This window comes from Thermobia domestica, chromosome 3 (assembly GCF_964235325.1).
Source record: "Thermobia domestica chromosome 3, izTheDome1.hap1.1, whole genome shotgun sequence".
NCBI classification, from domain to species: domain Eukaryota; kingdom Metazoa; phylum Arthropoda; class Insecta; order Zygentoma; family Lepismatidae; genus Thermobia; species Thermobia domestica.
Genome location: NC_137456.1, coordinates 260,639,120 through 260,665,314, shown reverse-complemented (window position 1 = coordinate 260,665,314; position 26,195 = coordinate 260,639,120). Strand labels below are relative to the sequence as shown.

General features: G+C 36.6%; 1 protein-coding gene across 1 annotated transcript in view; it reads right to left on the bottom strand.

Annotated features, from left to right (window-relative positions):
- LOC145681035 (relaxin receptor 2-like) overlaps positions 1–26,195 on the bottom strand; it is a 1,105,974-nt gene that overhangs the window by 423,281 nt on the left and 656,498 nt on the right. The window contains exon 5 of the mRNA XM_081752357.1: positions 22,030–22,098. Within this exon, the coding sequence (XP_081608483.1) occupies positions 22,030–22,098 (69 nt within the window). The remainder of the gene's footprint in view (positions 1–22,029; positions 22,099–26,195) is intronic.

Genomic DNA, 26,195 nt, shown 5'->3' with positions numbered 1-26,195 from the left:
CGTGGCAAACAGGGTTGCAGAGATACAGGAGATCACATCAGTCAACCAGTGGCATCATGTGTCGTCAATGGACAATCCAGCCGACATTATTACACGGGGAATGGATCCGAAACAGTTGAAGGAAGCAGATATTTGGTGGCATGGACCCGCATGGCTTGAATCATCTGCATGGCCCGAACAATCAGAAGTGGTAGACGAAGATGTTCCAGAAGAAAGGAAAGTAACGAGCATATCTTTAGCCAGTTATGAAGGTGACATAAGCTGTCTGGAGAAATTTTCATCATTGTGGAAACTATTGCGAGTTATTTGTTTGTGTCGTCGTTTTATTTACAATTGTAAAAATCACAACGAGAAGAAAGTAGGAACTATTTCCACTACTGAAATTGGTGATACTTTACAACAATGCATTAAGTTAATTCAACAGATCAGTTATTCGCAAGAATTCAAGGACTTAGCTTCATCAGGCCAAGTTTCATCCCAAAGTGAACTTAAATCTTTGTATCCATTTATAGATAATGAACAGTTGCTACGAGTGGGAGGACGGCTAAAAAACTCCGACTTACCGTATGATAGCCAACATCAGATCATCTTACCACCTAAAGAGCATCTCACCAAATTGATAATTGAAGCGGAACATAAAAGATTGTTACATGCTGGACCGCAGTTATTGATTTCATCATTGAGGCAAAAATATTGGATCCCACGAGCTAAACAAGTCGTTCGATCTATCATTCATCAGTGTCTAGTTTGTTTTAAATTGAAAGCGTCAGCCTCAGAACAACTCATGGGTCAATTACCATCAGCACGAGTACAGCCAGCTCGAGCTTTTATTCACGTAGGGGTGGATTTCGCCGGTCCCCTAATGATTAAGCAAGGAACTAGATCTCGTAAAGTGACAAAGGCGTATGTTGCAATATTCGTGTGCTTAGCAACCAAAGCGATTCATATGGAGTTAGTGAGTGATTTGAGTAGCCAAGCGTTTTTAGCAGCTCTTCGAAGATTTGTATCAAGAAGAGGCAAATTTTCGAACATCTATAGTGACAACGGAACCAATTTCATTGGAGCTCAGCGAGAACTTAAGGAGCTTCAACAACTACTCAGTTCACAACAATTTCAAAACTCAATTCAAGATGTTGCAGTGCAAGAAGGATTTACATGGCATTTCATTCCACCCAGAGCAAGTCATTTTGCAGGCATTTGGGAAAGTGCAGTGAAGTCATTTAAGTTTCATTTAAGAAGAATAGTAGGTTGCACGATTTTGACATTTGAAGAACTCAACACAGTCATAACACAAATAGAAGCCTGTTTGAATTCAAGACCAATCACCGTTCTATCCAATGATCCCGATGATCCTTCATTTTTGTCACCAGGACATTTCCTTATTGGTGAACCTTTGATGAGCATTCCTGAACCAGATCTAGTGGACATTCCGACCAACCGATTATCAAGATGGAATCACCTTCAGAAGATGAAGCAGCATTTTTGGAAAAGATGGTCTCAGGATTATCTACATGAACTCCAGCAGAGAAGAAAATGGACAACAAAACAACCTAATATTTCTATTGGAGATGTGGTTCTAATCAAAGAAGACAATACTCCTCCATTGTCATGGAAATTAGGTATTATTCAACAAGTGTTTCCGGGAAAAGATGGACTAGTGAGAGTAGTGAGTGTAAAGTGTAAGACAGGGACTGTTAAAAGACCGATTACTAAAATTGTACCTTTACCACAAAATGATCATGTGGATTGTGTGTAAGTTGATTGACTTGGTTCAATCAAGAGAGGGGAGAATGTAGAGACTTTTATTGTGAGTTTGTATCATTGTCATTATATTTGCATAACGTTTCTCTTTTGTTTAAAAGTTAGTTTGTGTGTGTGAGTGTCAGCAAGTTGAGCACCAAGAGATCTATACAAGATGGTCCTCCGGAATTCTTAAAAAAAGACAATATATCAGTAAGTTGTAAGTGTTTCAGTTGTTGTGTAGTTAGTGCAAATAAACATGTATTCATTTTTCACAATTAAGTAGTTTTGTGAACATTTATTCATTAAAAGACAGAACAGCACCACTTCACACATCGGTGTCGCGATGACAAAAATCAATGAGCTGAAGTTCGTATCGCTTCCTCGCGCACCCTATTCACACTATTCGTCAGATTTAGCCAACTCCGTCGGATATTTTCTCCTACCAAACTTGAAAAAATGTCTCGGCAGTAAAAGACTTGCGAGCAATGAAGTGGTGGTATCTTCGGTCAATTACTATTTTAAGAAGCTCGACGGTTTTTACTATAAACAGGGTATCGAAGCTATTGAACATAGCTGATGAAAGTGTATCAAGCTAAAAGGAGACTGTTGAGAAACAAAGATACTTTCTCCCAATGTTTTGTCTAGCACTTTTGAGACTACACTCGTAAAAGATTCACCGAGCAAAATATTCAATGTTTTCAAAAGTCATGTTACTCCTTCTTCCTAATTATATATATATATATATATATATATATATATATATATATATATATATATATATATATATATATATATAATTATATAAATGTATATATATATAAATGTTAAGGATACATTCGTAATGTTCTAGGAAATTATGTCTGATTATTAGGCGATGAAATTAGGGATATGAAATTATTAGGCGATGTTACTTCTAAAGAGAGAGCAGCCTACAAGTTTTTGGAAACTTTACGATTACAAACGAAATCTTGTAACCTTTTCAAAGTTTCATAGAGGTATGACGCTTGGCCCCGTCTTGCTGCAACCAGCAGTCTCGCTCATAATATTTTAATAAGGAAATAAACTGCATAATTAAATCTGGATAGACAATGCTGTTCACAGTTGTATTGAAAAAAAGAGGACCTACGATACGCCGTCGCGTTATCGCACACCACACACCGATCTTCTGAGGATAAAACCGAACTGCATGTGGATTCTCGATGGACCAATAACGAGAGTTCTGGTTATTTATCTAACCACTCAAATGGAACTACGCCTCGTTGTTGTAAAAAGACCATATTCAATACATCTACACCATTATCTCTAATTAAAGAATTGAACAAGTCTCAATACCTCCCTTGAGCTTTATCAGTTTCCTTTGGTTCTTGTACAGTTCGCGGCATAGAAATTATTACACAAATTCTAAGTCCAAATTAATAACAAACTCTTGCCCCGCTTTCTTATGCATCCACAAATACATGTCTCAATCGATTAGTTGCTTCTACTATTCAACGCAACTCCTCCCCCTCCTCCATCTCTCCTTGTCTAAAGTAGTGTGTGTGACGTAGTACACACTTTCCATTCAGCTGAAAAAGAAACAGGAATCAAGTTTACAACATTATAGCATTAAAACAGTCTTTTCCATTCGTTTGTTCTGAAATATCTTAAGAGCCTAAATTTAAAAAAAAAAAAGTCACACAGTGGTCCCAGAGCTTCATAAAGATCTTTAGTTTCATTCTTCCCTTCTTAAAAGACTGCAAGCTAGTAAGATGCCCCCTAAGAAATCTATGGAAATTGTCAACAACGGCAGTAGGTTTTGTGCTTCCGAAAGTATGTAATGCACGCACAGAGCTCTAAAATATCTACTGACAGAAATGAGTGTTATTCAATGATTCATCTAATTTCATTTCAGTAATTGCAAGCAAATGTTCCAGGGGCGTCATTTGGGGAGGACAGGAGGGTGTAACTTCCCCTCCCTTGAGCTTCATAAATACGTATTGTTGTATCAAATGTATAGTAATACACTAATAAAAAAGTGAAAATCTTATGTCAGCGGAGAATCCCCCACCCCGAATAAAATCCAAAAGACACTGCTCTTAGTAAAAAACCTATAGAGTTACGACAACACATTGCTAGAGAGCTTACATTTCGTTTCAAGAATCATAGGATTGATCTCAAGCCATATGAGTTCCTGGGCGACATTGAGAGAAAGTGGGGGGAAAAGATTCAAGTATGAAGACAGAGAGGGATGATTTATATACACAGATTTAGAATTGGGAAAAAATGATCGGACATAACTCGTATTATGACGAAAATTGTGATTTTGTGAAACAGAAGAAGGGAAGGTTTCGAACTGCGAGGATTACATTAGGTAGTTGTCGAACTAAGGTGGAGAACTCTTCTCAGAGCATCAGATGATTACGAAGGCAGAGAAAGATATTGAGAACTGAGGAATTAAGAATTTAAAAATCTGAAGCTACCGAGACGGGTTTCGAACCACGAACCTTGTAGTTATCGAACAATAACTTTATCCATTCTGCTACGGAGAACTCGATGTACTCGTTCACACACGTTTCCTTTAGCTACGTTGAAAGCTAACTTAATGGGATATACCAAAAGTTAACTCGGTGTATGCGCCGTTCAGATAGGACGTAAACCTCTTGTAACTTAATTACAATGTATCGTGGCGGACATAAATCATTGATCAGGTAATGGCGACTACTTTGTAACAAATGCAGAGTATGAGAATTAAATCAGTCATATCTGTGGTTTCGTGTGGAGAAGAAAGGAATTTGTGAACCAAAGCTTTAAGAATAACTCAAGTTATTAATATAAACTTTGCCGAAGATTATTCACTTATCATCATAAAAGAAATACGAAAACGTTTTGAAACGAAAAAATATAACATACAGCTTTGCAAGGGGAGGCAAAGACACCTAAAGTAACGAGACTAAAGACGAATCATTTACCGTGTAGTGATCGTGGTTCAGTGGTCAAGGCGCTGGACCAGTAATCTGGAGGTTCGTGCTTAAAAGAGCGGTCTTATGGTAGTGGCTTGAGCATTCGTTTCGTGAGAAAAATGTCCGCGGTTCGAGTCAATCCGAGGATGTTCAGGAAAATTGTATAATTTAGAATGTAGATATTTCTGATGTATAATAACATGAAAAATAATCAATTTCTATCGTTCTTACAATTTAGAGTTGCAAAGACTTTCTCCACATGGGAGAAACAAACAACATGACGTCACAGTCTACAATCTCGATTCCTACTGACTGAAAACTTCGCGTGTTTCGCAAACAATTCATGAATACACACGGGTCATCCTTTAGGCCTAGTATGAGTCATAAATTTGTCTGAAACGTCATTGTGGAATTGTTATTAAGTTCTTCTTCTCTAACTAGAAATAATAATATTTTCCTTCGCCATTTTCAACTCGTTCCATATATTCGTTCAACAAAAATTGTTAAATAGGAACTATTCATTTTTATATTTATTTGTATATTTTGATAAAATATCAATATAACGCACACATAATCCACTGTGTCTTACCCAAAAAAGGATATTCTTATGTATCGTGATGAAAACCCACTAGGCGGAAGCTGGGTGGAACAGGGTGAACTATTAAATTAACAACACTTCAATAATAATAAAAAATACTACTACTACGAATAATAGTAATAATAATAATAATAATAATAATAATAATAATAATAATAATAATAATAATAATAATAAATAATGGTATAACAGTTTTAAAGTTGCCTTAAAATTTGGCAAAACTTACTTAAACGTGGGGATTTCGGACAAGGGGTTCCGTACCTTCAAGGCACACCCCTGCAGCTACCCACATTTTAAACAAAAGGTTTCCACTAACGTTTCATGTAGAAAGTATTCTACTGTATGTTTTACTGAATATCACTCAACAGTAAGGCATATAATAAACTAATTTTTAGGATATGCAGAGGTAATTATAAAAGCTTGGCTACAAAAATACTACTACACGGACCATAATTCAATGAGCACTGAAATACAAAGTAACAAAAAGCCTATAAGGTTCAATCTGCAGAGCAATTGCTATTTAAAAAATGGACATACACTATTTCGAGAATTGAAACAAGACGAGAAAAGTTTACAATACTTTTCGTCTCGTCTCGATACTCATCTCCAAAGCGAGAAGATAATTTGAGCTATACTTGTCCCGCCTCGAATGTAATATTTTTTGGTTTGTTCGTTTGTTTTAGAAACGAGATGAAAAATTCCTCTTCTCGTGGGGAACATTCAACAAAACCAAAAGATTCTTGCCAAATGTCACGTTTCTGCTTGTAATGGTATGACCTGAACGATAATTAGCTCCTAGCTTTTAATCTTCTACGAGATAATAATAATTATTATTAGTTTATTATTATTACTATTATTATTCAATAAGATCTGATAGTTCAAGTATTGAAACATCCGAGTATTCAAATATCTGAATATAATAAAATGTGTGTCATCGTCGATCAATCGCCATTTAAAATCCTAATGTAAAAAATGCCCGACGTGGATTCGAACCACGAACCTCCAGATTACTGGTCCAGCGCCTTGACCACTGAACCACGATCACTACACGGTAAATGATTCGTCTTTAGTCTCGTTACTTTAGGTGTCTTTGCCTCCCCTTGCAAAGCTGTATGTTATATTTTTTCGTTTCAAAACGTTTTCGTATTTCTTTTATGATGATAAGTGAATAATCTTCGGCAAAGTTTATATTAATAACTTGAGTTATTCTTAAAGCTTTGGTTCACAAATTCCTTTCTTCTCCACACGAAACCACAGATATGACTGATTTAATTCTCATACTCTGCATTTGTTACAAAGTAGTCGCCATTACCTGATCAATGATTTATGTCCGCCACGATACATTGTAATTAAGTTACAAGAGGTTTACGTCCTATCTGAACGGCGCATACACCGAGTTAACTTTTGGTATATCCCATTAAGTTAGCTTTCAACGTAGCTAAAGGAAACGTATGTGAACGAGTACATCGAGTTCTCCGTAGCAGAATGGATAAAGTTATTGTTCGATAACTACAAGGTTCGTGGTTCGAAACCCGTCTCGGTAGCTTCAATTTTTTAAATTCTTAATTCCTCAGTTCTCAATATCTTTCTCTGCCTTCGTAATCATCTGATGCTCTGAGAAGAGTTCTCCACCTTAGTTCGACAACTGCCTAATGTGATCCTCGCAGTTCGAAACCTTCCCTTCTTCTGTTTCACAAAATCACAATTTTCGTCATAATACGAGTTATGTCCGATCATTTTTTCCCAATTCTAAATCTGTGTATATAAATCATCCCTCTCTGTCTCCATACTTGAATCTTTTCCCCCCACTCTCTCTCAATGTCGCCCAGGAACTCATATGCCTTGAGATCAAACCTTTGATTCTTGAAACGAAATGTAAGCTCTCTAGCAATGTGCTATCGTAACTCTATAGGTTTTTACTAAGAGCAGTGTCTTTTAGATTTTATTCGGGGTGGGGGATTCTCCGCCGACATAAGATTTCCACTTTTTTATTAGTGTATTACTATACAATTGATACAACAATATGTATTTATGAAGCTCAAGGGAGGGGAAGTTACAGCCTCTGTCCTGCCCAAATGACGCCCCTGGAACATTTGCTTGCAATCACTGAAAAGAAATTAAATGAATCACTGAATAACATTCATTTCTGTCAGTAGATATTTTAGAGCTCTGTGCGTGTATTACATACTTTCGGAAACACAAAACCTACTATAATGTTGTGAACTTGATTCCTGTTTCTTTTTCAGTTGAATGGAAAGAGTGTACTACGTCACACACACACTGCTTCAGACAAGGAGAAATGGAGGAGGTGGAGGAGTTGGATTGAATACTAGAAGCAACTAATAGTTTGAGACATGTATTTGTGGATGCATAAGAAGACGGGGCAAGAGTTTGTTATTAATTTGGACTCAGAATTTGTGTAACAATATCTATCCCGTGAACTATACAATACGAATTCTGTATACGTACATTTTCAACTTGTGTGTAAGGAAGTGTATAAGTTTACAATCGTGTACAAGATAACTAGTTATATTGAATATTGAAGGTACTTTAGCCAATCTGTGATCATTTGCATGGTGATTAGTGTAAAAAATTATTATGAGTAGGAATTAATTCAAGAGTATAAATAACGAACTGAGAGTCAATATATATAACTATTTGTGTTATAGACTCCGGCTATATTATTAATAACAGTATACTTTGGAGTAAGTATTTGATTTTTTAAATATCCATAAAGGATGATTTACTTGTACTATTAGGTGACTTTTTTTGGAACTTTTCCTCAAAAACGACTCAGTTTACTTTATTCACATTTCATAAATCAACTAAGGGTACAGTGGAAAAGATACGAAAGTGCAAATTTGATGAGCATATGAATGGAAGTGTATTTGTGTTAGATATCAGGTAAAGAATGATCTCAAAGTAGCTAAAAAGGGAGGGGAAGAAACAGATGAAGGGACGGAGATATTGGTACTTGAGATAAAGCTTTCTCATGAATCTTTCAACCTACAAATATGTTTTCCCGTACCTTTAAAATGTTTCATTAATAACTTAATAATATGGCATTACACGTTTGTAATTGAAAAACTACACAAGGAATAGTTCACCCTTAGGGTTATTTTTATTTTATTTATTTATTTATTGGCGATTATCTCCAAAATTGTATATTCAATTTTCTTGATATTTCATTAGTAGTAATAACCCTACAATGTGGATTAAGTAAATTCTCATGTATAACCCAAAAGGGTATTTTACTGTAGAGGTGAATTTATTTTTAGAGTTTTCTCAAAAGCGACACAGGCGATTTTGTTCATATCTTGTTAATAATCCTACAGTGTTGCGCAAATCACTTCCTAGAAAAGAATCCACAAGAGACTATTTACGTCTCAATTTATTTACAATTTTCTCAAGTATAACACATGTGATTTAATTGATATCTCAAACAAATATTTCATTAATAAAACCCTAAGTCCACAAAAGGTAAGGTCCATTCGGGGTGAGTTTTCTTCCAAACAAAGTTTTCCAAAAATATACATTTGCAGAATTTCATAAATAATAGTAACTGCAGCATAACATGATTCAATAAAATACGCTGTTGTATTTTATTCCCGAAACGCTGTTGTAGGTTTGGCATTTATGATGTAATCAAAATGGGCCATATTTTGACGTATGATTAGCGTCATACTAAAAGCTTGACTACTGCAGGAAACATATGTTAGTCGGACTTTAACATGGCACTAATCACGCGTCAGAACGACTCTGCATAAGGTCCAATAAATCTTGTACAATACATTCCTTAGGTTGCCTAATTTTGAAATTGAAAGTGTAAACAAGCAGTGTACGAGTAGTGTAGTTGAACGGAGGAAAGTGTGTGAACAGTCGGCACAATTTGACAAATCGAACAAAGCACAAACATCAAGTTTATGTGCAAATTGGGGAAAATGTGAATCAGAGAGTTTGACAGCCTTAAAAACAGTTTAGACCATTAAAAGGTTGGATCTTTTCAAGATTAAAAATGGGCCTTTTCCGTTTCGCAAACGTAGAAGAGATCAAAACTAACGTGACGGCTGAAATTTTGAAGATACCGAAAAAGGCCTTTTGTCCGGGGTTTCCACCAATCGCATGAGAGGTAAGACAAGTAAGTGAGTGTGTGTGTGTGCCAACTTTGAAGGCAATTAAGTAAATGTGTCCTTATATTGTGGTAATAAAAGAGCTACAACAGAATTCCAGGAACATTTTCACTAGCCCTCGAGTATTTATATATAGGGTACAGAAAAAGTACCGGAACGGTCAAATATTTCGCGAAAAGATACAGATCAGCAAAACAAACAAACAAAAGAAAAAGATGTTAAATAGTTTTGAAAAATGATATCAAGCGCAACTCCCTATTCGCACTCCCTTCGCGAGAATAGGAGGTAACTTTAACACTTTAAATGGGAACCCCCATTTCTTCTGGCACATTGGGATTCTTCAGAAGAAAAGCGACAGTAATTTGCCCCAGAATTGAAAACAGTGCCATCATAGATGACGCTTGAATCAACACACAAAAGATGTAACAAACCATTATGAAAATGCCAATCAGTCGTTCTTTCAGAAAAAAAAAAAAAAGATCCTGGGGACCACATGTAGTATTCCGGGGGGGACACTGCTCGTACTATTTTATTTATTGTTATATTATAGACATATTATTTAGGTCTCGTCTGGGGAGCACTCTCACAGCTCTGGGGGGCAGTGCCCCCCCAAAAAAACACGTTTGCAAGAAACACTGATGCTAATTGTCAGTCCAGTACCCTGTGACCATACGGTTAGCGTACTGCACTGTGGAGTCAGGGATCCTGAGTTCAATTTTCACGCAGAGTAACATTTTTATGTGTATTTTTTGTACCCAAATAATGAATTCATACATTTTAACTTTGATATAAATAATGTGTTTGTCCATAATTTATTAACTTGCAAGAAAATACAAGTTGCGACAAAAATGCTTTGTTTAGTTGTAAATAACTCTATGAGCTTTAACCCTAATACCCTATTACTAAGAACCACTTCATAAAGTTAGTTTGCAAAGCAATTATCGAAATTTATATTGTATGTAACTTGAATAAAGTATTAATTGAAGTTAAAACGTATGGACTTACTATTTGGGGAAATAACAAAAGAAAAAAGTTCCCTTGAGCGAGGATTGAACTCAGGACATCTGACTTCACAGTCCAATACGCTAACCGTATGCCCACAAATTACGGGACTAACATTTCGCATTTCCATAATGTTTTCGTACCTCCTTTTCGTGTGTTTGAAAACACTGTCTTCAATCCTGTGTCAAATCACTAAAATTTTAGTAGGAACCCCCATTCTCACTGCAACTTTGGATTCTCCAGAAAAAGGGATAAAGTTACCTCCCTACTCTCGAAGAGAATGGGGATAGGGGGTTGCGTTTAGTATCACTTTTCAAAACTATTTAACACGTGGTTTTGTTTGTTTTGCTGATATTTACATTTCGCGAGATATTTCACCGTTCCGGTACTTTTTCTGAGACCTTTTCCGCACTCTCTCTCTCTCTCTCAATATTATATATATATATATATATATATATATATATATATATATATATATATATATATATGGGGGGGTGACTCTTAGAACACCTGTCTTCGCCTGTGACTTAAATTTGTTCTAAAAACATAGTTACAAACGTAGTGCAGAATTACAAGGATTTACGAAACCGGAATACAAAGAGTTGAATACCTTAATATTTATTCACAAAATGGTATTTTACATTAATAATAATAATAATAATAATAATATTGAATCGAGAGTACCAAGCTTCACTCAACCGGTATGGATCTTTCTCCAGCCTTCGGAAACAACTCTATTGTTTGGGATTTCAGTCCTAAAAGACAAACGTCTCTGAGCATCATGGTAATTTCTAATAATAATTAGTCACGCTAGTAGGTTCCGCTATCTGTGCTATCGCTTCCCTACCAGATGCTAAGAGATGGGACTAGCATGCAGGCAATTTAACGCTTTAAAACTATTATGACGATTTAATTCCAAATTAAAAACTTATATTATTTAAATTTAACTAATTTAAATTAAAATAACGCCCGTAAGCATATCTGGATTCGACCATATTTGTAGACCCTATATAATCTACAGTAATAGCTTCCCTCGCCTCCCCTACTGGTTTAGCGGCCAATGGCCAGTGTGTGTGTTTTTGGTGCACGTGGTCCCTGGTTCAATTTCCCGTGCAAGAGCAAAAAAATTTAATTTTTGAAAGTTCGCTGTGATTGTTCATACCACGAGGACATAGTTTTTTTCTGGTGCGCTTTTATCCATATTTTATACTAGTTGAATATACCCATGTTTCGCACGGGGGCTGTATTTGGAAGTCAATGCTTGCGGGAGTATCACCATTGATCTCAGCGAGCGCGAAAACTATGGATTTGATATAATATCGGTCATTTCGGGCTAATTTTTACACGTCTCGGTATCCCCCCCCCCCCTGACTCCCGGCCCCCATACAATTGTAACTAAATTTACAAGTCATCGCTAATGGAAGTGTCAACATTGATTTCAGCGACCGCGAAAACTATGGATTTGAAACTAATGTCGGTCATTTTGGATTACTTTTGTATGTCTCAGTATCTCACCCACCCACCCTGGTGACCCCTGGCCCTTAGTAGAATAGCGTGAATTTGGAAGTTAATGCGATCGGAGTTTCACCAATGATTTCAGCGACCGGGAAAACTATGAATTCGACACTAATATCGGTCATTTTCTACTACTTTTACATGTCCCGGTAAACGCACCCCTGAGACCCCTGGTTCGAATTTTGACAAAACCGTCTAACTCTAGTCTGGAGCCTGGACCAATGTATTCGTGACTAAAATTTGGTAACTCTCGGTCAATTTGTCTGGTTTCCAAGCCGGTTCCGGTAAACACCCCCTGGTTCGAAATTTGAAAAAAGGGCTTCATCTTGATCTGGGGCCTGGGCCAAGGTACCCCTGACCAAAATTTGGTAACTCTCGGTCCACTCATCTGGTCACCGGGCCACAAGTATACATTTCCTGATTATATACATAGTATCAGTTATTAATAGTATTCTGCAAAATCATTATCAAATTATATTCTTACAAGAAGACAGTTATAGATACCGGTACGCGACAATCATTTTGGACATGAGTGTACATATTTACATATCTTTTCTGTGTTGCTGCTGAACTTTCTGAATTGAGGCAGTATGTCAACGAGTATTCGTACTAATACTGTGAAATTTAAATTCGATATGGGTACCCGATCTAGGCGGCCATTAACACTTGAGATACAAACTTGTTAAATGATAACTTTGCAAACTTATTAGCTGATGCAATGGCCATCTAATTACCGTACATAACGAAGAATAGTGTATACATGTAAAAATAAGTGGTCCGTACAATTTCTAACAGACTCCGTACGATTTCGATGCTGCTGACAAACCAATTCCCTTCAAAGTGTTTTTAACAACCAGAAAGCCATTGCTATGGACCAAGGGTAAAAAACAACTTCCATGTAGAGTGTGAAGAGAAGTGTGGAACAGCCCGCAACTATGCCTACTGAGGAAGTACCAAGGATGGAAATATTAAAAATAAAAATAAAAGTGCTTTCCTCTACACGGCGATATGCAGATATGAATTCTTCTGATACTATAGTTCCCCTGAGAATTCCCCCAAGTAATCTGATTAGTGTGATAATTGTGTGCCTCCTTTAACACTACACTACTCGCGCGGATTACTGTTGTAGTCCAGTAGGTTTCAGTTTTCTAGTATCTGAGGGTTGGCAACACTTGTGACCTTGAGCTGTCGTCTACCTTCCTCCCCCATTTCTAGAACATCATTAGTCGAGTGATACCACCCAAAGTCAACGCACTGATGTTATACGGATAATTATTTTCGCATGGACTACTAGGGCCTATTGTAATCCGTGCGAGTACTGATGTGATAGTTTGTTTTCTGGCTGACGTTTTAACTGTTCTCGTTTTGAATGTATTATTTCACATTATTCGCTCAAATATAGTCAGAGCAAGAACAGATACGACAGTGGCTAGCAGAAACTGAAAGTGACGACAAAAGTGTTTTGAGTATAGAACACTAAGATGAAATAGAGGACGATGTTGTCGAGTAATGACTCCGAAGAAAGTGGCAGTGACGATTTGGAAGAAATAGAAGATGAAGAAAGGAACGGTGTTATCCAGAAAGACAGGTTTCACGGGGAATTTTACATTGGAAAGGGCAGAATTACCAGATGGTATATTGATACAGTGCACCCAAGAAATACGCGAACACAGCGTCATAACATAGTTATCACTTCATAGAAGAACACTAAATTTGGAGTTGACATATTGCACAAATTGTGTCGCCAGTGTGATACAGCCAGGAATTCGCAACCATGGCCACTCACTCTCTTCTTCCACGTGTTAAATGTTGCTGGAGTAAACACTCTCATTGTTTTCAAAATAATAATAATAATAATAATAATAATAATAATAATAATAATAATAATAATAACAATGATGCTACGATCAACCGTAGACACTTGCTGCAATCTGTGGCTATGGAACTTATCGAACCTCTTTGTGGAAGACGAAGAAACAAGTCTCCAGATGTTTCAGGTGAAGTAAGTGGATCTGCTCTGACCACAAGTACACTCTTTGCACTCACTCTTATGACTGAAACACCCAAAATTTTGACTACTTTTGACCTTGTTTTCAAGTGTAAAAGTTAAACTTTCAAACAATTTAACAAATTCTTTTTATTTTTTATAACTGTTTTTTACACTTTAAATGCTAATTTCCTCTTTTATTTAAATTTTTAATCAAATAGCAAGAAAATAAACGAACATTTACAAAAATGTAGTAAATTGCATACACATTCTAAAGTTTTGGCTTCTAAATCTTTTTGTGCATTAAAGAACAAAATGTTTGCACTGAAATGTGTTCTTTATTGCTTGTGAAAACCCACAAAAATAATGTAAAAAGTATCAATTGAATAACCACTAAGATATATATATATTTATAAAATGGACTACAATCGCGAGCACTCATGTTTCAACAATTTCATGCGAGTACTGTAGTAGTAATGATAATGTTGCATTTCCGGCTTTACTTAATCCTCATGGTGATGGATTTCACGCTTTCTCAATGTCTCTCGCGCCAGTGAGTTCAGTGAAATCTCCTGCCATCTCTTGGAGCTCCCAAGAACTATCTTCACCAGTGCCATCTACCAAGAAATGTGAATAGCACAGAGCCGTAGCTAGAGATTTCGGTGCTCCTACACTCATTTCACCAAGCTTTTCCTTCTGTTTTTTTTCTTTTATTTATTTATTTTATTTTATTTTTTTTTTACCTTAACATGTAAGAGAAGCAGCTTTTGTTGTTATCAGGAGGGGCTTTAGGATTTAAATTTTGAGTAGGCCCGCTCCCTCGCTTATGAGTACATATACACATTTGATTGATTAATGACAGTAGGAAATTACATTTACAGTAGTGTTGATGCTATATGTTAAATAATAATCTACCATTAATATAAAATAGTGGAAAATACATTTGCTTTTTATTATATCTTTTATTAGTGTTTATATATTTTTGAAATTTTTTAAGTAGACCCGTGCCTACCCGCTAAAGCCGCCGCTGGTTGTTATGCTGCGCTGAAATTTTATCAAGCTGCTTGAACAGACCATTGCAATAAACAAAAGCGATCGTTATGTATTCTTCTACAAATAAGAGCTGTTTTCAAAAGGCTTATTTCGGACTTTTTGATAAACTTGGTAAAACTACCTTTGGTTGGTATACAGATCCATTTGGAGAACAGCCATGGAAATGTGCAGTACAATTATTTACAATATTTCATACTACCAGTAAGAAGTGAAATTTCAATACATTAGAACTATGTGCTTTTTTTTTTTTTAGATGGTAGTGGTTGGAGCTAACACTTTATTTCTGTATACGGAAGTATGTGCTTTTAAACTGTTCTATTTAAATGGGTGATAACGATTATTACTGGAAGTTAATCCTAACTTCTAAAATTTTATTCTGTATGTGACCACAAAATAGCATCTAATTTCGACTTTTACGCTAAAAAATATTTTGTGAAATGTAATTGAAATTCAGAAGAAACCTTCTTTGCGAATTTCTCAATGTTGATCGATGGAGTTTAACAATATATTTCTACTACATATCTTTGAAATTGAAGTAATTACTTAGTTTCCCAACGAATGAAAGTTCTGAATTCAAGGTTACTTACTACTCATTAGCTAATAAAAATAAACTAAAATACACTATGTCTGTAGGACATATATGTTTTGCACGTATGTAGATAGATAAAAATATCACACAACTAGATACGAATACACAATATATTCTGTCGAGACAAGTAGTTGATGGAGAATGATCCCAATAAATTCCTTCAGATTGGAAGCATTTCATATAGAATGGAATCTTTTACTGATCAGTCTTTGAAAAAGACGAAAATGGTTGGGTTAAGTTCAGACCCCTCAAGCCCCTATTCTACAATTGCTTCAAGTTGCAAAATATTCCCCATGTTAACTTTAATTTTTAACATTCCAGCGCAGATAGCAGCATGCGTATGTCTTTTCAACCCTTACATTTTCATATATGCATTCTTACCGTTGTGATTAATTCGATTGCATAGAAAAGCAGGATTAACCAATCGAACTTTGACCTTTCTGATTTTGAAAACGCTCCTGTGTACACTATAGTCTAAGTTATTACTCAGCACGTTGTATATCACATCGTTATTAACAAATCATATTATATATAAACACAGGGTGTTAATAAACTATACCGACAAACTTTAAGCCCTGTTACATTGTCAAGCGGAGCTCCGCGCGCGGAGTCCCGCGTGGCAAGATTGTTACATTGGTTCTTATGGGCGCATACATACTTACGCGGAGGCCTCCGCGTGGCCCTATCCGCGCTCCGCGAGGCGCGGATAGGGCCATTGAGCTAATGGGTATTTGCATAGTCAAGCGGAACTCCGGGCGCGGAGCAGCCGCTTCTCTTTAAAATCTAAAAAGAAACGTGCATAGTAGTAAAAGCAAAATGAAAATTGATCCAGATTTCTTTTCTTATTTGATAGTGAGTTGCTAAATAATATTTTATACTGTTCTATACTATTTTCATATTTTTATACTGTTATTTTTAATTTAGCTATATTGCCTTCGTTTAATTGGAACTTCGAATTAATGTCTTTGCTTAATTGAAACTGTTCATGTGGTGCCTCTAATGTACCATTGTTAAGAGTACATTATTATTGTAATTTTTCGTCTTTCTTTCAATAAATTTCAAATTTCAGTTTCAATTTCAATTATCACGGAGGTTAAATTAATACCATGTTAATGGAATCCTCCTTGTGAGAAACACGAAAAGCGTGACATTCGTGAACAGGCATGGAACGAGATTTTTTTTTTTTTTTGTAAAAATGAAGGTGTGGGTAATGAAAAAAGATAAATTGAGGCAAGTAATTTATCTCTATGATTAAATAATTGATTGGATGAGAAGTGATTGGATATGAAGTTCTAAGCAAATGTACAAACATTCGTTATTTTCATTGGTTAAAAAACAGTATCATGACTTTTTTTTTTTTAAAGAAAAGTGCTGTATTTTAAGAGCGTGCATATGGATCCTATTTAAATTACATTTTATAATTTCGATGTTGTTTTTTTTTTTTCAATTAAGTCATCGAACGACTGAATTGACGTACAGAAATAATTGAAGTACTTCTTCTAGTCTTCTCGCAAATCTATATACACAGATACAAAAGCTCCCTTCAGACTTTTTTGATAAACTAAGGGATGAATCTTGAGACACTTATTTTTCTGTGTTCGTTTTCTCTTCTTACAGAGATATTAAGATGCCACTATTGTCGTTTCGACCTTGTTCATGTTGAATCGCTACATTGACTGAGAAGAATCCTGTATATAATCACGTGACGCGTAGCGCGTAGCTAGATGACTGTGTAAGCAGCGCGGAAGGCGGACGGCGGTGCGCGGAACGTGGAGCTCCGCTTGACTACGTAACGGACCTGACAATGAGATGTGATTCCTCACATCAAAATAAGAGAAAAAGTTCATATGAACCTATGGCGAAAAGTGCATAGTTTCAGAGCTAGGGCTGTCCAAAATCTCGAAAAAGCCAAATTTCAACAGGTCCTATTTCGAGTTAGAGAGACTGTGGATGGTGGCCCTTAACAACATAAAGGAAGTTCACATTTTGTGTCCATGAAGTCCGTTGCCAATCCGTGTATCTGAGAAACGACTGTTAAAATGAGAAAACACAAAAACACGTCCATCATTATTTCAAGGGGCTTGAATTTTGAGTAATAAAAGGTCCACCCCAGACACCACAAGATAGGCGTACGAGGGGTCATGTTTTTGCATTAAGTGAAGATGTTAAGTGAAATACAAAATCTGGACTGGGCTAAATATTTTAAAAAAAAATTGTCAATGCAGTCGATCCGAAGTCAATTGCGATCAATGCTGGTGGGAGGGGCGACACATTATGACGTGTTTAAGGTTGTCGTACGCCATCTTCGAATAAACTTGTTTATTTTAAATGGCAACATGGTCATGTGAAATATTAAACAACATTCTCGTTCGAAGAGAAACCCAACGATAAGGTTATTTTTCCAAAACCTGCAACAGTCTTGAAGTTGTGAATAGATTTAGGATATGTAACGTTAGAAATGCTGTGAATTGTGCTGTGTGAAGTTTCGAATTAAAAGATAAAAATAAAATAAAAACAAACTTTGTAACATCTAACATTATGTATTGTTTAATAAACAGGAAAAGAGAGCGCTAACATACGTAAGACAATTACAATCACATGCAATGTTCAACATGCACATAGTTCTGTTCTATGCATATCCTTAACAGCGAGACCAATGCTTGTGCAATCAGCGAAGCATAGTTCATGATATTTGTTTACAGACCGTTATGATTCTCCCTTTCAGGTAGGCAATGTTATTAATTTTACACTGGTAGACAATAGCTTTAAAGTGCCCCCAAAGATAGAAATCTCAGTTAGATCGCGGGACCTTGCTGGCCACTCAACTGGTCCATACCGACCTATCCAGCAACTGGGAAAGTGTTCATTGAGACATCGATTAGATTTCGACCGTAATGCGTCCATGCCTCATCTTGTTGCCAATATTGATGAACCCTTCCTCGTTCAACAAAAGTGGCATAATAGTGTTTTCAAGCATATCGCAATATTCTGCAGCATCCAAGGTCCCATCAACGAAAATAGTTCCAATAGGCCCCATCAATGAAAACAGGTCCCACAAGTTTTTCACCCCATATTCCACAACAAACTATTACCTTAACCTGCACCTATCTAATTAAAATTTGTATTAGCCCAGTACCGAACATTTTGCCCAGTACCACAAATCCTACGATATTTTTTTTTTCAAGATCTGCAACGGTTTTGAAGTTGTGAATGGATTTAGGACAGATTGTTATCATTTAGACTTACATTTTGTTATGTGTGGAACATTGTATACACGGGAACCGACTGCCTTTTTACTTTTTTCTTGTAGGTAAGACAGGATGCTAACTCGAGAGGTAAGAATCAAAATTATACTTTTGGCTGAAGAATGCAGTTCAGAATTAATAACAGCCGTCTTCAAAAAGCAACATCCTAATCGCGAGCCGGTGACAGATAATGTTGTACGAAAACTAATACGCAATTCAAGGCAACGGGGAATGTTGATTTATCAAGGGGTAAAAGTGGATCTGAAAAGGTAGGGGAACGGTAGGTAGCGGCATGACGTCATTGTCGTCCCCTGCCTATCTTTGCCAAATTGTAGTTTTTTTAGGAACTGGGAGAACGCCGTACATATTTTTGGAGATTGAGGTACGGTGTCCCCGCGTTCCCCCACCTTTACTCCTGGATTTACCTCGATCAGCACGACCACGAAATGCAAAAGATCCAAACACATCAGCAGCTTTGTGGGTGTATTGGTGAAAACTCCTACCAAGAGTGTGCAACGTCTATCAAGTGATCAAAAGTGTTCAATGTTAGAGTCAAATGTGTTGAAACATTGGGAAAAGTGGCACCCTTAAAAATTCCAATTGAATCAAAAACTGTTAGAGGACGATTCTAATGGCCAGTGGAGTGTTGTGAGTAGGCGTTGGCCCAGATAGCTCGTGACCCAGTCTTTCCTCATAACACTGTTTTTAGTGATGAGGCAAATTTCTATGTAACAGGTGAGGTTAACAACCAATATGTCCGGTACTGGGCTAATACGAATTTTAATAGGATAGATGCATCAAAGACACAAGGCACAGCTAAGATAATGATGTGGTGCGGAATATGGGGCGAAAAACTTGTTGGACCTGTTTTCATTGATGGGACACTGGATGCTGCACAATATGGAGATATGCTTGAAAACACTATTATGTCACTTTTGTTGAACGAGGAAGGGTGATTTCATCAATATTGGCAACAAGATGGAGCACCGCCGCATTACGACCGTAATGTAATCGATGGCTTAATGAACATTTTCCCAGTTGCTGGATAGGTCAGTATGGACCAGGTGAGTAGCCAGCAAGATCCCCCGACCTAACTCAGATTTCTATCTTTGGGGGCAATTTAAAGCTATTGTCCACCAGTGTAAAATTAATGACATTGGCTACCTGAAAGGGAGAATCATTACGGCCTGTAAACAAATATCACGAACTATGCTTCGCTGAGTGCATAAGCACTGGTTTCACGGTTAAGGATATGCATAGAACAGAACTGTGTGCATGCTGAACATGTCATGTCGTTGTATTTGTCTTTTGTGTATTAACTCTATCATTTCCTAGTTATTAAAGAATATGTAATGTGAGATGTTACAAAACTTGTTTTTACTTTATCCTTTAATTCGAAACTTCATAAAGCACATTTCACAGCTTTCACACATAACATATCCTAAATCTATTTACAACTTCAAAACTGTTGCAGGTTTTAGAAAAATAACCTTACTGTTGGGTTTCTCTTCGAACGAGAATGTTTAATATGTCACACGATCATGTTGCCATTTAAAATAAACAAGTTTATTCCAAGATGGCGGCCACCAAGATGGCGGACGACAACCTCAACCACGTCATAATGTTTCGCACCTCCCACCAGCATTGATCGCAATTAACTTCGGATCGACTGCATTGACAGTTTCTCAAATATTTAGCCCAGTCCAGATTTTCTATTTCACTTAACAAAATATTATCTTTCAATTACTTAGGACATTTGGACATTTTCTAATATGGCAAACGAAGAAGTTCTGGGATTTTAGTATGCCATTTAAATATTTTTACCAACATCTATGTCAAATTTTAACTTGTTAATAATTACTTCCTATGTTCAATAAAATTGTAAATCAGTTTGACGGTAAATTTCAGAATTTTAGAATTTAGAGCTAAATATTTTTAAAAGTATGCTTTTTATGAAAAAATGTTTCTCTATAAAAAATATTGTTATGTATGTTCTATAAAACGACACTAAGTTTATCTCTTTATGTTCAACCGTAGTGAAGATCTTGCTATTTGTAACTGGGTATTGTTCATTTGGTACTTCCGGCGGCCATTTTCCAATATGGCGGCGAAGGTCATGTGGGATTTCAGGAGATTTTAGTATGTTTATTAGAACATCATTCCCAACATTTGTACTAATTTTCAGCTTGTTACTAATTTGTTCCTTTCTTCATTAAAATTTGATCTTTTTTTACTGCAGTATTTGTGTAATTACGTAACATCATGTTGGTACTTGAGCAGAACTTGAACTTCTATGATTGTCTACACTTCTTATTTATTTGCTACAAAGGAACCAATCCAAAATTAACGTGCCGATGCAAATACAGGATGGTCTGGAAGTGGGCATACCCCCTTTAGTTTCAACAGTATAGTGTTAGTTATGGTAGAATGTCTGTACACAGTTACCTTCAAGTCTTAAGAGTCGCAAGAGTCATAAACATCGGTATGATCACCATCCATTTCGTAACAAAGCTGAATTCTGCGCCAAGTTCTCGCAGATGTTTTGCGGAGGTACTCCGGAGTCGCGAGGTTGAAGGCGTATTCCACAGCTGCTCGTAATTCCTGTGTTGTGTGATATCGGGTGTTAATTACTATTTGCTTTATGAAACCCCAGAGAGCATTATCTGGTGTCGTCAGATCGAGACTTCTTGGAGACCAGGCAAATTAAGCACATCTTCCAATCCAGCGGCGAGGAAAGGTCTGATTCAGGTAATTACTATAAATTCACTGCAAGTAACTAACTGTTACCAAGCAGAAAACAGCAGAAAACAAATGAAGATGGATAGCAATGTTGCCAAGCAATGCCAAGTAATGTTACCAAACAAATTTGGGTAAAATGTAAAACCGTCAGAAAACGCCAATTAGAGGTACGCCCACTTCCGGACCATGCTGTAGATAGTTCTACAGAATTCCTCAGATTTTAAAAAAAATAAAGAAACTATTGGAGGCACATACGAAAAAAGTGGCGCTTGCGATACTAAGAGATGGCCACCCCCAATGTAGGATACAAACATTTCCTTGGAGAGTTCTAATTTTGCCGGGAACTCCTCGCACCGTCAGAAGTAAAGAACATGTCGTCACCATTACTTTTAGATTAATCTTTCTTGTCGCTGTCAGAAAATATAAATTATCTTCAATTCAACTCAAGAGTGTAGATTAGCATTGTAATATCGATAAGTTTGTACTTACATTAACTCCAGATTGTAGGGTGTAAACGTGTCGTTTGTGAGAATGTTGATAGAATTGTTGGCCAATATCCTGTAAAGATAAAAACTACATAAATATTTAAGACAATTGAAGAAAGTCGAGAAACCTATTTGTTGAAAAAACGTAAGGCTACAGCCTCATAAATAAATAGTTTTCTTGAAAGTTTAATATCGTACTTACTAGGACTGGAGTAAATATGGTATAGGTTAATGGTTTTGCGAATGAAATGAGACAGGAGTCAATTTTGAGGGCATGGATCAGAGTGAAAGATCAAAATTAAGGGCGATTTTATAGTCTACCTTTCATTATACCTATCATTTGCTAAGCTGCTGTTAGTTATCTAGAATTGTTTTTGCTCTGTGGCGACCAGTAGTGAAACTGGATGTGGTAGATTTCTGTTACTTTCGGTTTCAAGAGAGTGACAAGGATGAAGCGTGGAAAGTATTATTGGAACGCTGAACCTATATAAAAAAAATGTTTCTCGGTATCTCTTTCCGTTTGTACTTTCTGAGGATCTATGTTGACGGGGGAGGGAATAGTGATAGTAGATTTAGATAAGCACATCTCTCGTGATTATACAGTTCACGTATGGGCCTTCAGCATAAGGAACCCAAATTTGATTCCCGGTGAAGGTTCATGTAGTTCAGATTCCACGTTTAAGCTGTAAGTCCACATTTCAAATATACTCGGTGGTGAAGGAACGTTAAAACCAAAATCAACCAATGAAGGCAGATAAAGTAAAAGACGGAATCTATGCGTAAAATGCTGTATTGATATACGTATATAATGAAAACAGATTGTTATCTTTTTATTCTCTAGTAATCAATATTGAAACCGAAATTTGTAGATCTATACAATTTTGGGGTTAATATAAGGTTTAAAAAAAAGACTCAGATGGAATGTACTCTTCAGACATTAAATTCATATTTGAAAAAAATCGTTCCTTGCGTTCTACTTTCGACATAGCTGCTTCACATTCAATATTAAAATGAACGTTGTAAATTTCCACCACTCACAGTTTTAATAGCAAGATAAGGAAGGATATGGAATCTATTTCTAAGACATTAAATCAATGTGAGGAGGAAAACCGTTTCTGTCTAGGTAGTACTATTGTTTCTCTATTTAAATCAATACTGAAACCGGAAGTGATAGTAATTTTCTATTAGTCAGTTTCAATCGAAGAATAAGGAAAGAAATGGAATGTATACTAGAGTCGCTGAACTCATATTAATAATCATTTAACGGTATCTACTTTCGTTTTTGGTTTATGAAGATCAACATTGAAATCGGAAATGGTAGTAGGCATCTATGACATGTTTTTATACAGGAATTAGGGCACATATAAAGTCTATTCTTAGGATTCTCAATCTATACCTGAAAAGAGTTATTGGTAGGCCTCCTATTTAGTATTGAGCAGGCGCGCACCCAGAAATTTCTGTCCAAGCTTTAGGAAGAGGGTCCAATACTAAAGCCACTTCGTCTATGTAGTATTGAAGGGTATTATTCTGCATCCGAAAAGACAATAAGTAGTTGTAAAACACTTCCATCTTTAGGGGTCATAGTGGCTCAGCGGTAGAGCGTTCACCCCTGGTACATGGTGTCCCGGGTTCAAACCCTGCTCCCGCCAAGTGAACTTTGTGGTGGACAAATACCGTGTGTGTGATTCTTCTCGGGGTTCTTCCGTTTCCTCCCACTCTCTTCATTCCACCATTTCATTCATTTCTCATCTTCACAGTCTCCTTTAGCCTAGCTCGCATAATCGTGAACGTAAAACTCAACAATTTCATTTCATTTCATTTCCATCTTTACCGGTATTTTCACAAAACAAATAACAAAATTAGACTGTTTTTTTTTTTTTTTTAAGAGAAAGAGTGCAGAAAAGTGTAAGATCAAAATTTCATGCTACATCAATCATTTTCCTGTTAAACAAGTGAAGTTTTATTGACAAAATGTACAAATGTATCTTGAGTCGGAAGTATTTTAGGGAGCGCCGGACCCGGTGGACCTCTTCTCCGTGGATGTGCCCCTGGTACTGAGGGATAATCTAATCTTAGAATGCTGAATCTGAAAAAAAAGGAAAGAAAAAAAGAAAGAAAAATATTTCTCGCTATAGTACAACCACAATTATTTGATTGTCAGAAGATTTTAAATAAAGTACAATAATATACAAGTCATACCAATAGTATAACAAATCACTACATATTCAAATGTAGAATATATTTCCTAGAGATTATTTTTCTAATAGGAAAACTGTTGTAAATATATACCAGTCCAGTGTCATATTACTTTAAAGAAAACTAGTTATTTCTGGGAATTCTGAATATAGATGGCGAGACATATGTTGTATACAGTTATTAAAATTATTATTCTTATTATTATTATTAAGTATTCTGCCTTTCGGCAGGTCCTGGGACTAATGAGAATTATTATTTTTTTTTTTACAATTTTAGATTTTGACCTGGAAATGTTTCTTCCACTTTTGTCGATCTTCAGCTTCCTCTTTTAACTCCCAATATTTTCTCCTATCTTTCAAATCATCGATCAGCTGTATTCTTCTTCCTATTCCTCGCTTCCCTTCCATCTTTTTTTCTATAGTTGTGTGAAGAAGACAATTTCTTCGCAAGATGTGTCCAATCCAACTTGCCTTTCTACGAAGGATGGTGGCTCGAAGTGTCCTCTTCTCTCCTACCCGTTTTAAAACACCTTCGTTTGTTGCTTTCTCTGTCCATTTTATCTTCTCGGTCTTCCTCCAACACCACATTTCAAAGCTCTAAATATTTCTCCTCTGACTTCCGTAATGTTTAAGTCTCTGAACCATACAGTCCAATACTCCAGATATAGCACTTGACTTCTTCTTAAGTCTAAGCCTGATGGTTAAGAGTGATCGTTTCTTGTTGAATGCTTCTTTAGCTATGGCAATTCTTGACCTGATCTCTTTAGTGCAGCAAGCGTCTCTCGTCAGAAGCGTCTATCTACTTCCCAGATACTTGAAATTATCGATCTCTTCAAGTTCTCTTTGTTCCACTCTGATCCGTAAGGGCGTGTTTCCGTGGGATATTCTCATGACTTTCGACTTTTTTATGTTAATTTTCATTCCTACAGTTTTCCAGTGTCAACCATTATGTCAATCATCTCCTCTAGTCCTCCTTCGGTTTTAGCTGTTATAACCATATCAACTGCATACCTGATCTTGTTAATGATCTGCCCTCCAATTTTGAGATCTCCAATTCCCATTAATGTTTCCTTCATTAAACACTCACTGTAAATGTTTAATAATTGGCGCGACAAACAACATCCTTGTCTGACTCCTCTTCCAATTTCCACACTGTTGTTTTCTTCTTCATTCAAGCGCCACTTCAATCGTTGTCCTATGTACAAGTTTTGAATGAATCGTCGATCTCTCCAGTTGACTCCAATTTCTTTAAGTACTTTCAGAAGTTTCGTCCAATTGACTCGGTCGAAAGCTTTTCGCTTGTCGATGAAGCACAAACACAATTCTTCCTTTACATCAAGAATTCTTTCTGATATAATTCTCATCAATCCAATAGCATCTCTGGTGCCTTTTCCTTTCCAGAATCCAAATTGATCTTCTTCTAACCTCTCATCTATCTTACTTTCCAGCCGCCTGCTCAGTATGCGTGCGATGATCTCTCCAGTATGGGAAATCAGGCTAATGGTTCTGTGATCGCTGCACTTCTTTGTTTGCTTTTTTGGGGCAATGCAATCATTGCAACATCAAGAAAATGCTTTGGCCACTCTCCACTCAGGTAGATCTCGTTAATAAGTGAAGTCAGTACTTTCATTGCGTTGTCTTCTAATCCCTTGAGCAAATCTACCGAGATATCGTCGTCTCCAGTAGCCTCTCTCCTTCGCATGTCTTTGATAGCTTATACTACTTTACTTTTCAATATACTGGGTCCTTTTTCATCATTATCCACTTCTTCCTCTGCTTCGATCGCAATACCTTTGGGGCGTTTCTTCTGATCATAAAGATCTTTTTATATTCCTCCCAATTCTAAGGTTTCTTTGATGGTCAGTGGTTACATTACCTTGTTGATCTTCGAAGCCGAACGTTCGAAGCATACTTTTGTTAGCTTTCCCTCCTAATTCTTGTGCTTTCTGGTACATCAATCATATCTGCCACGCCG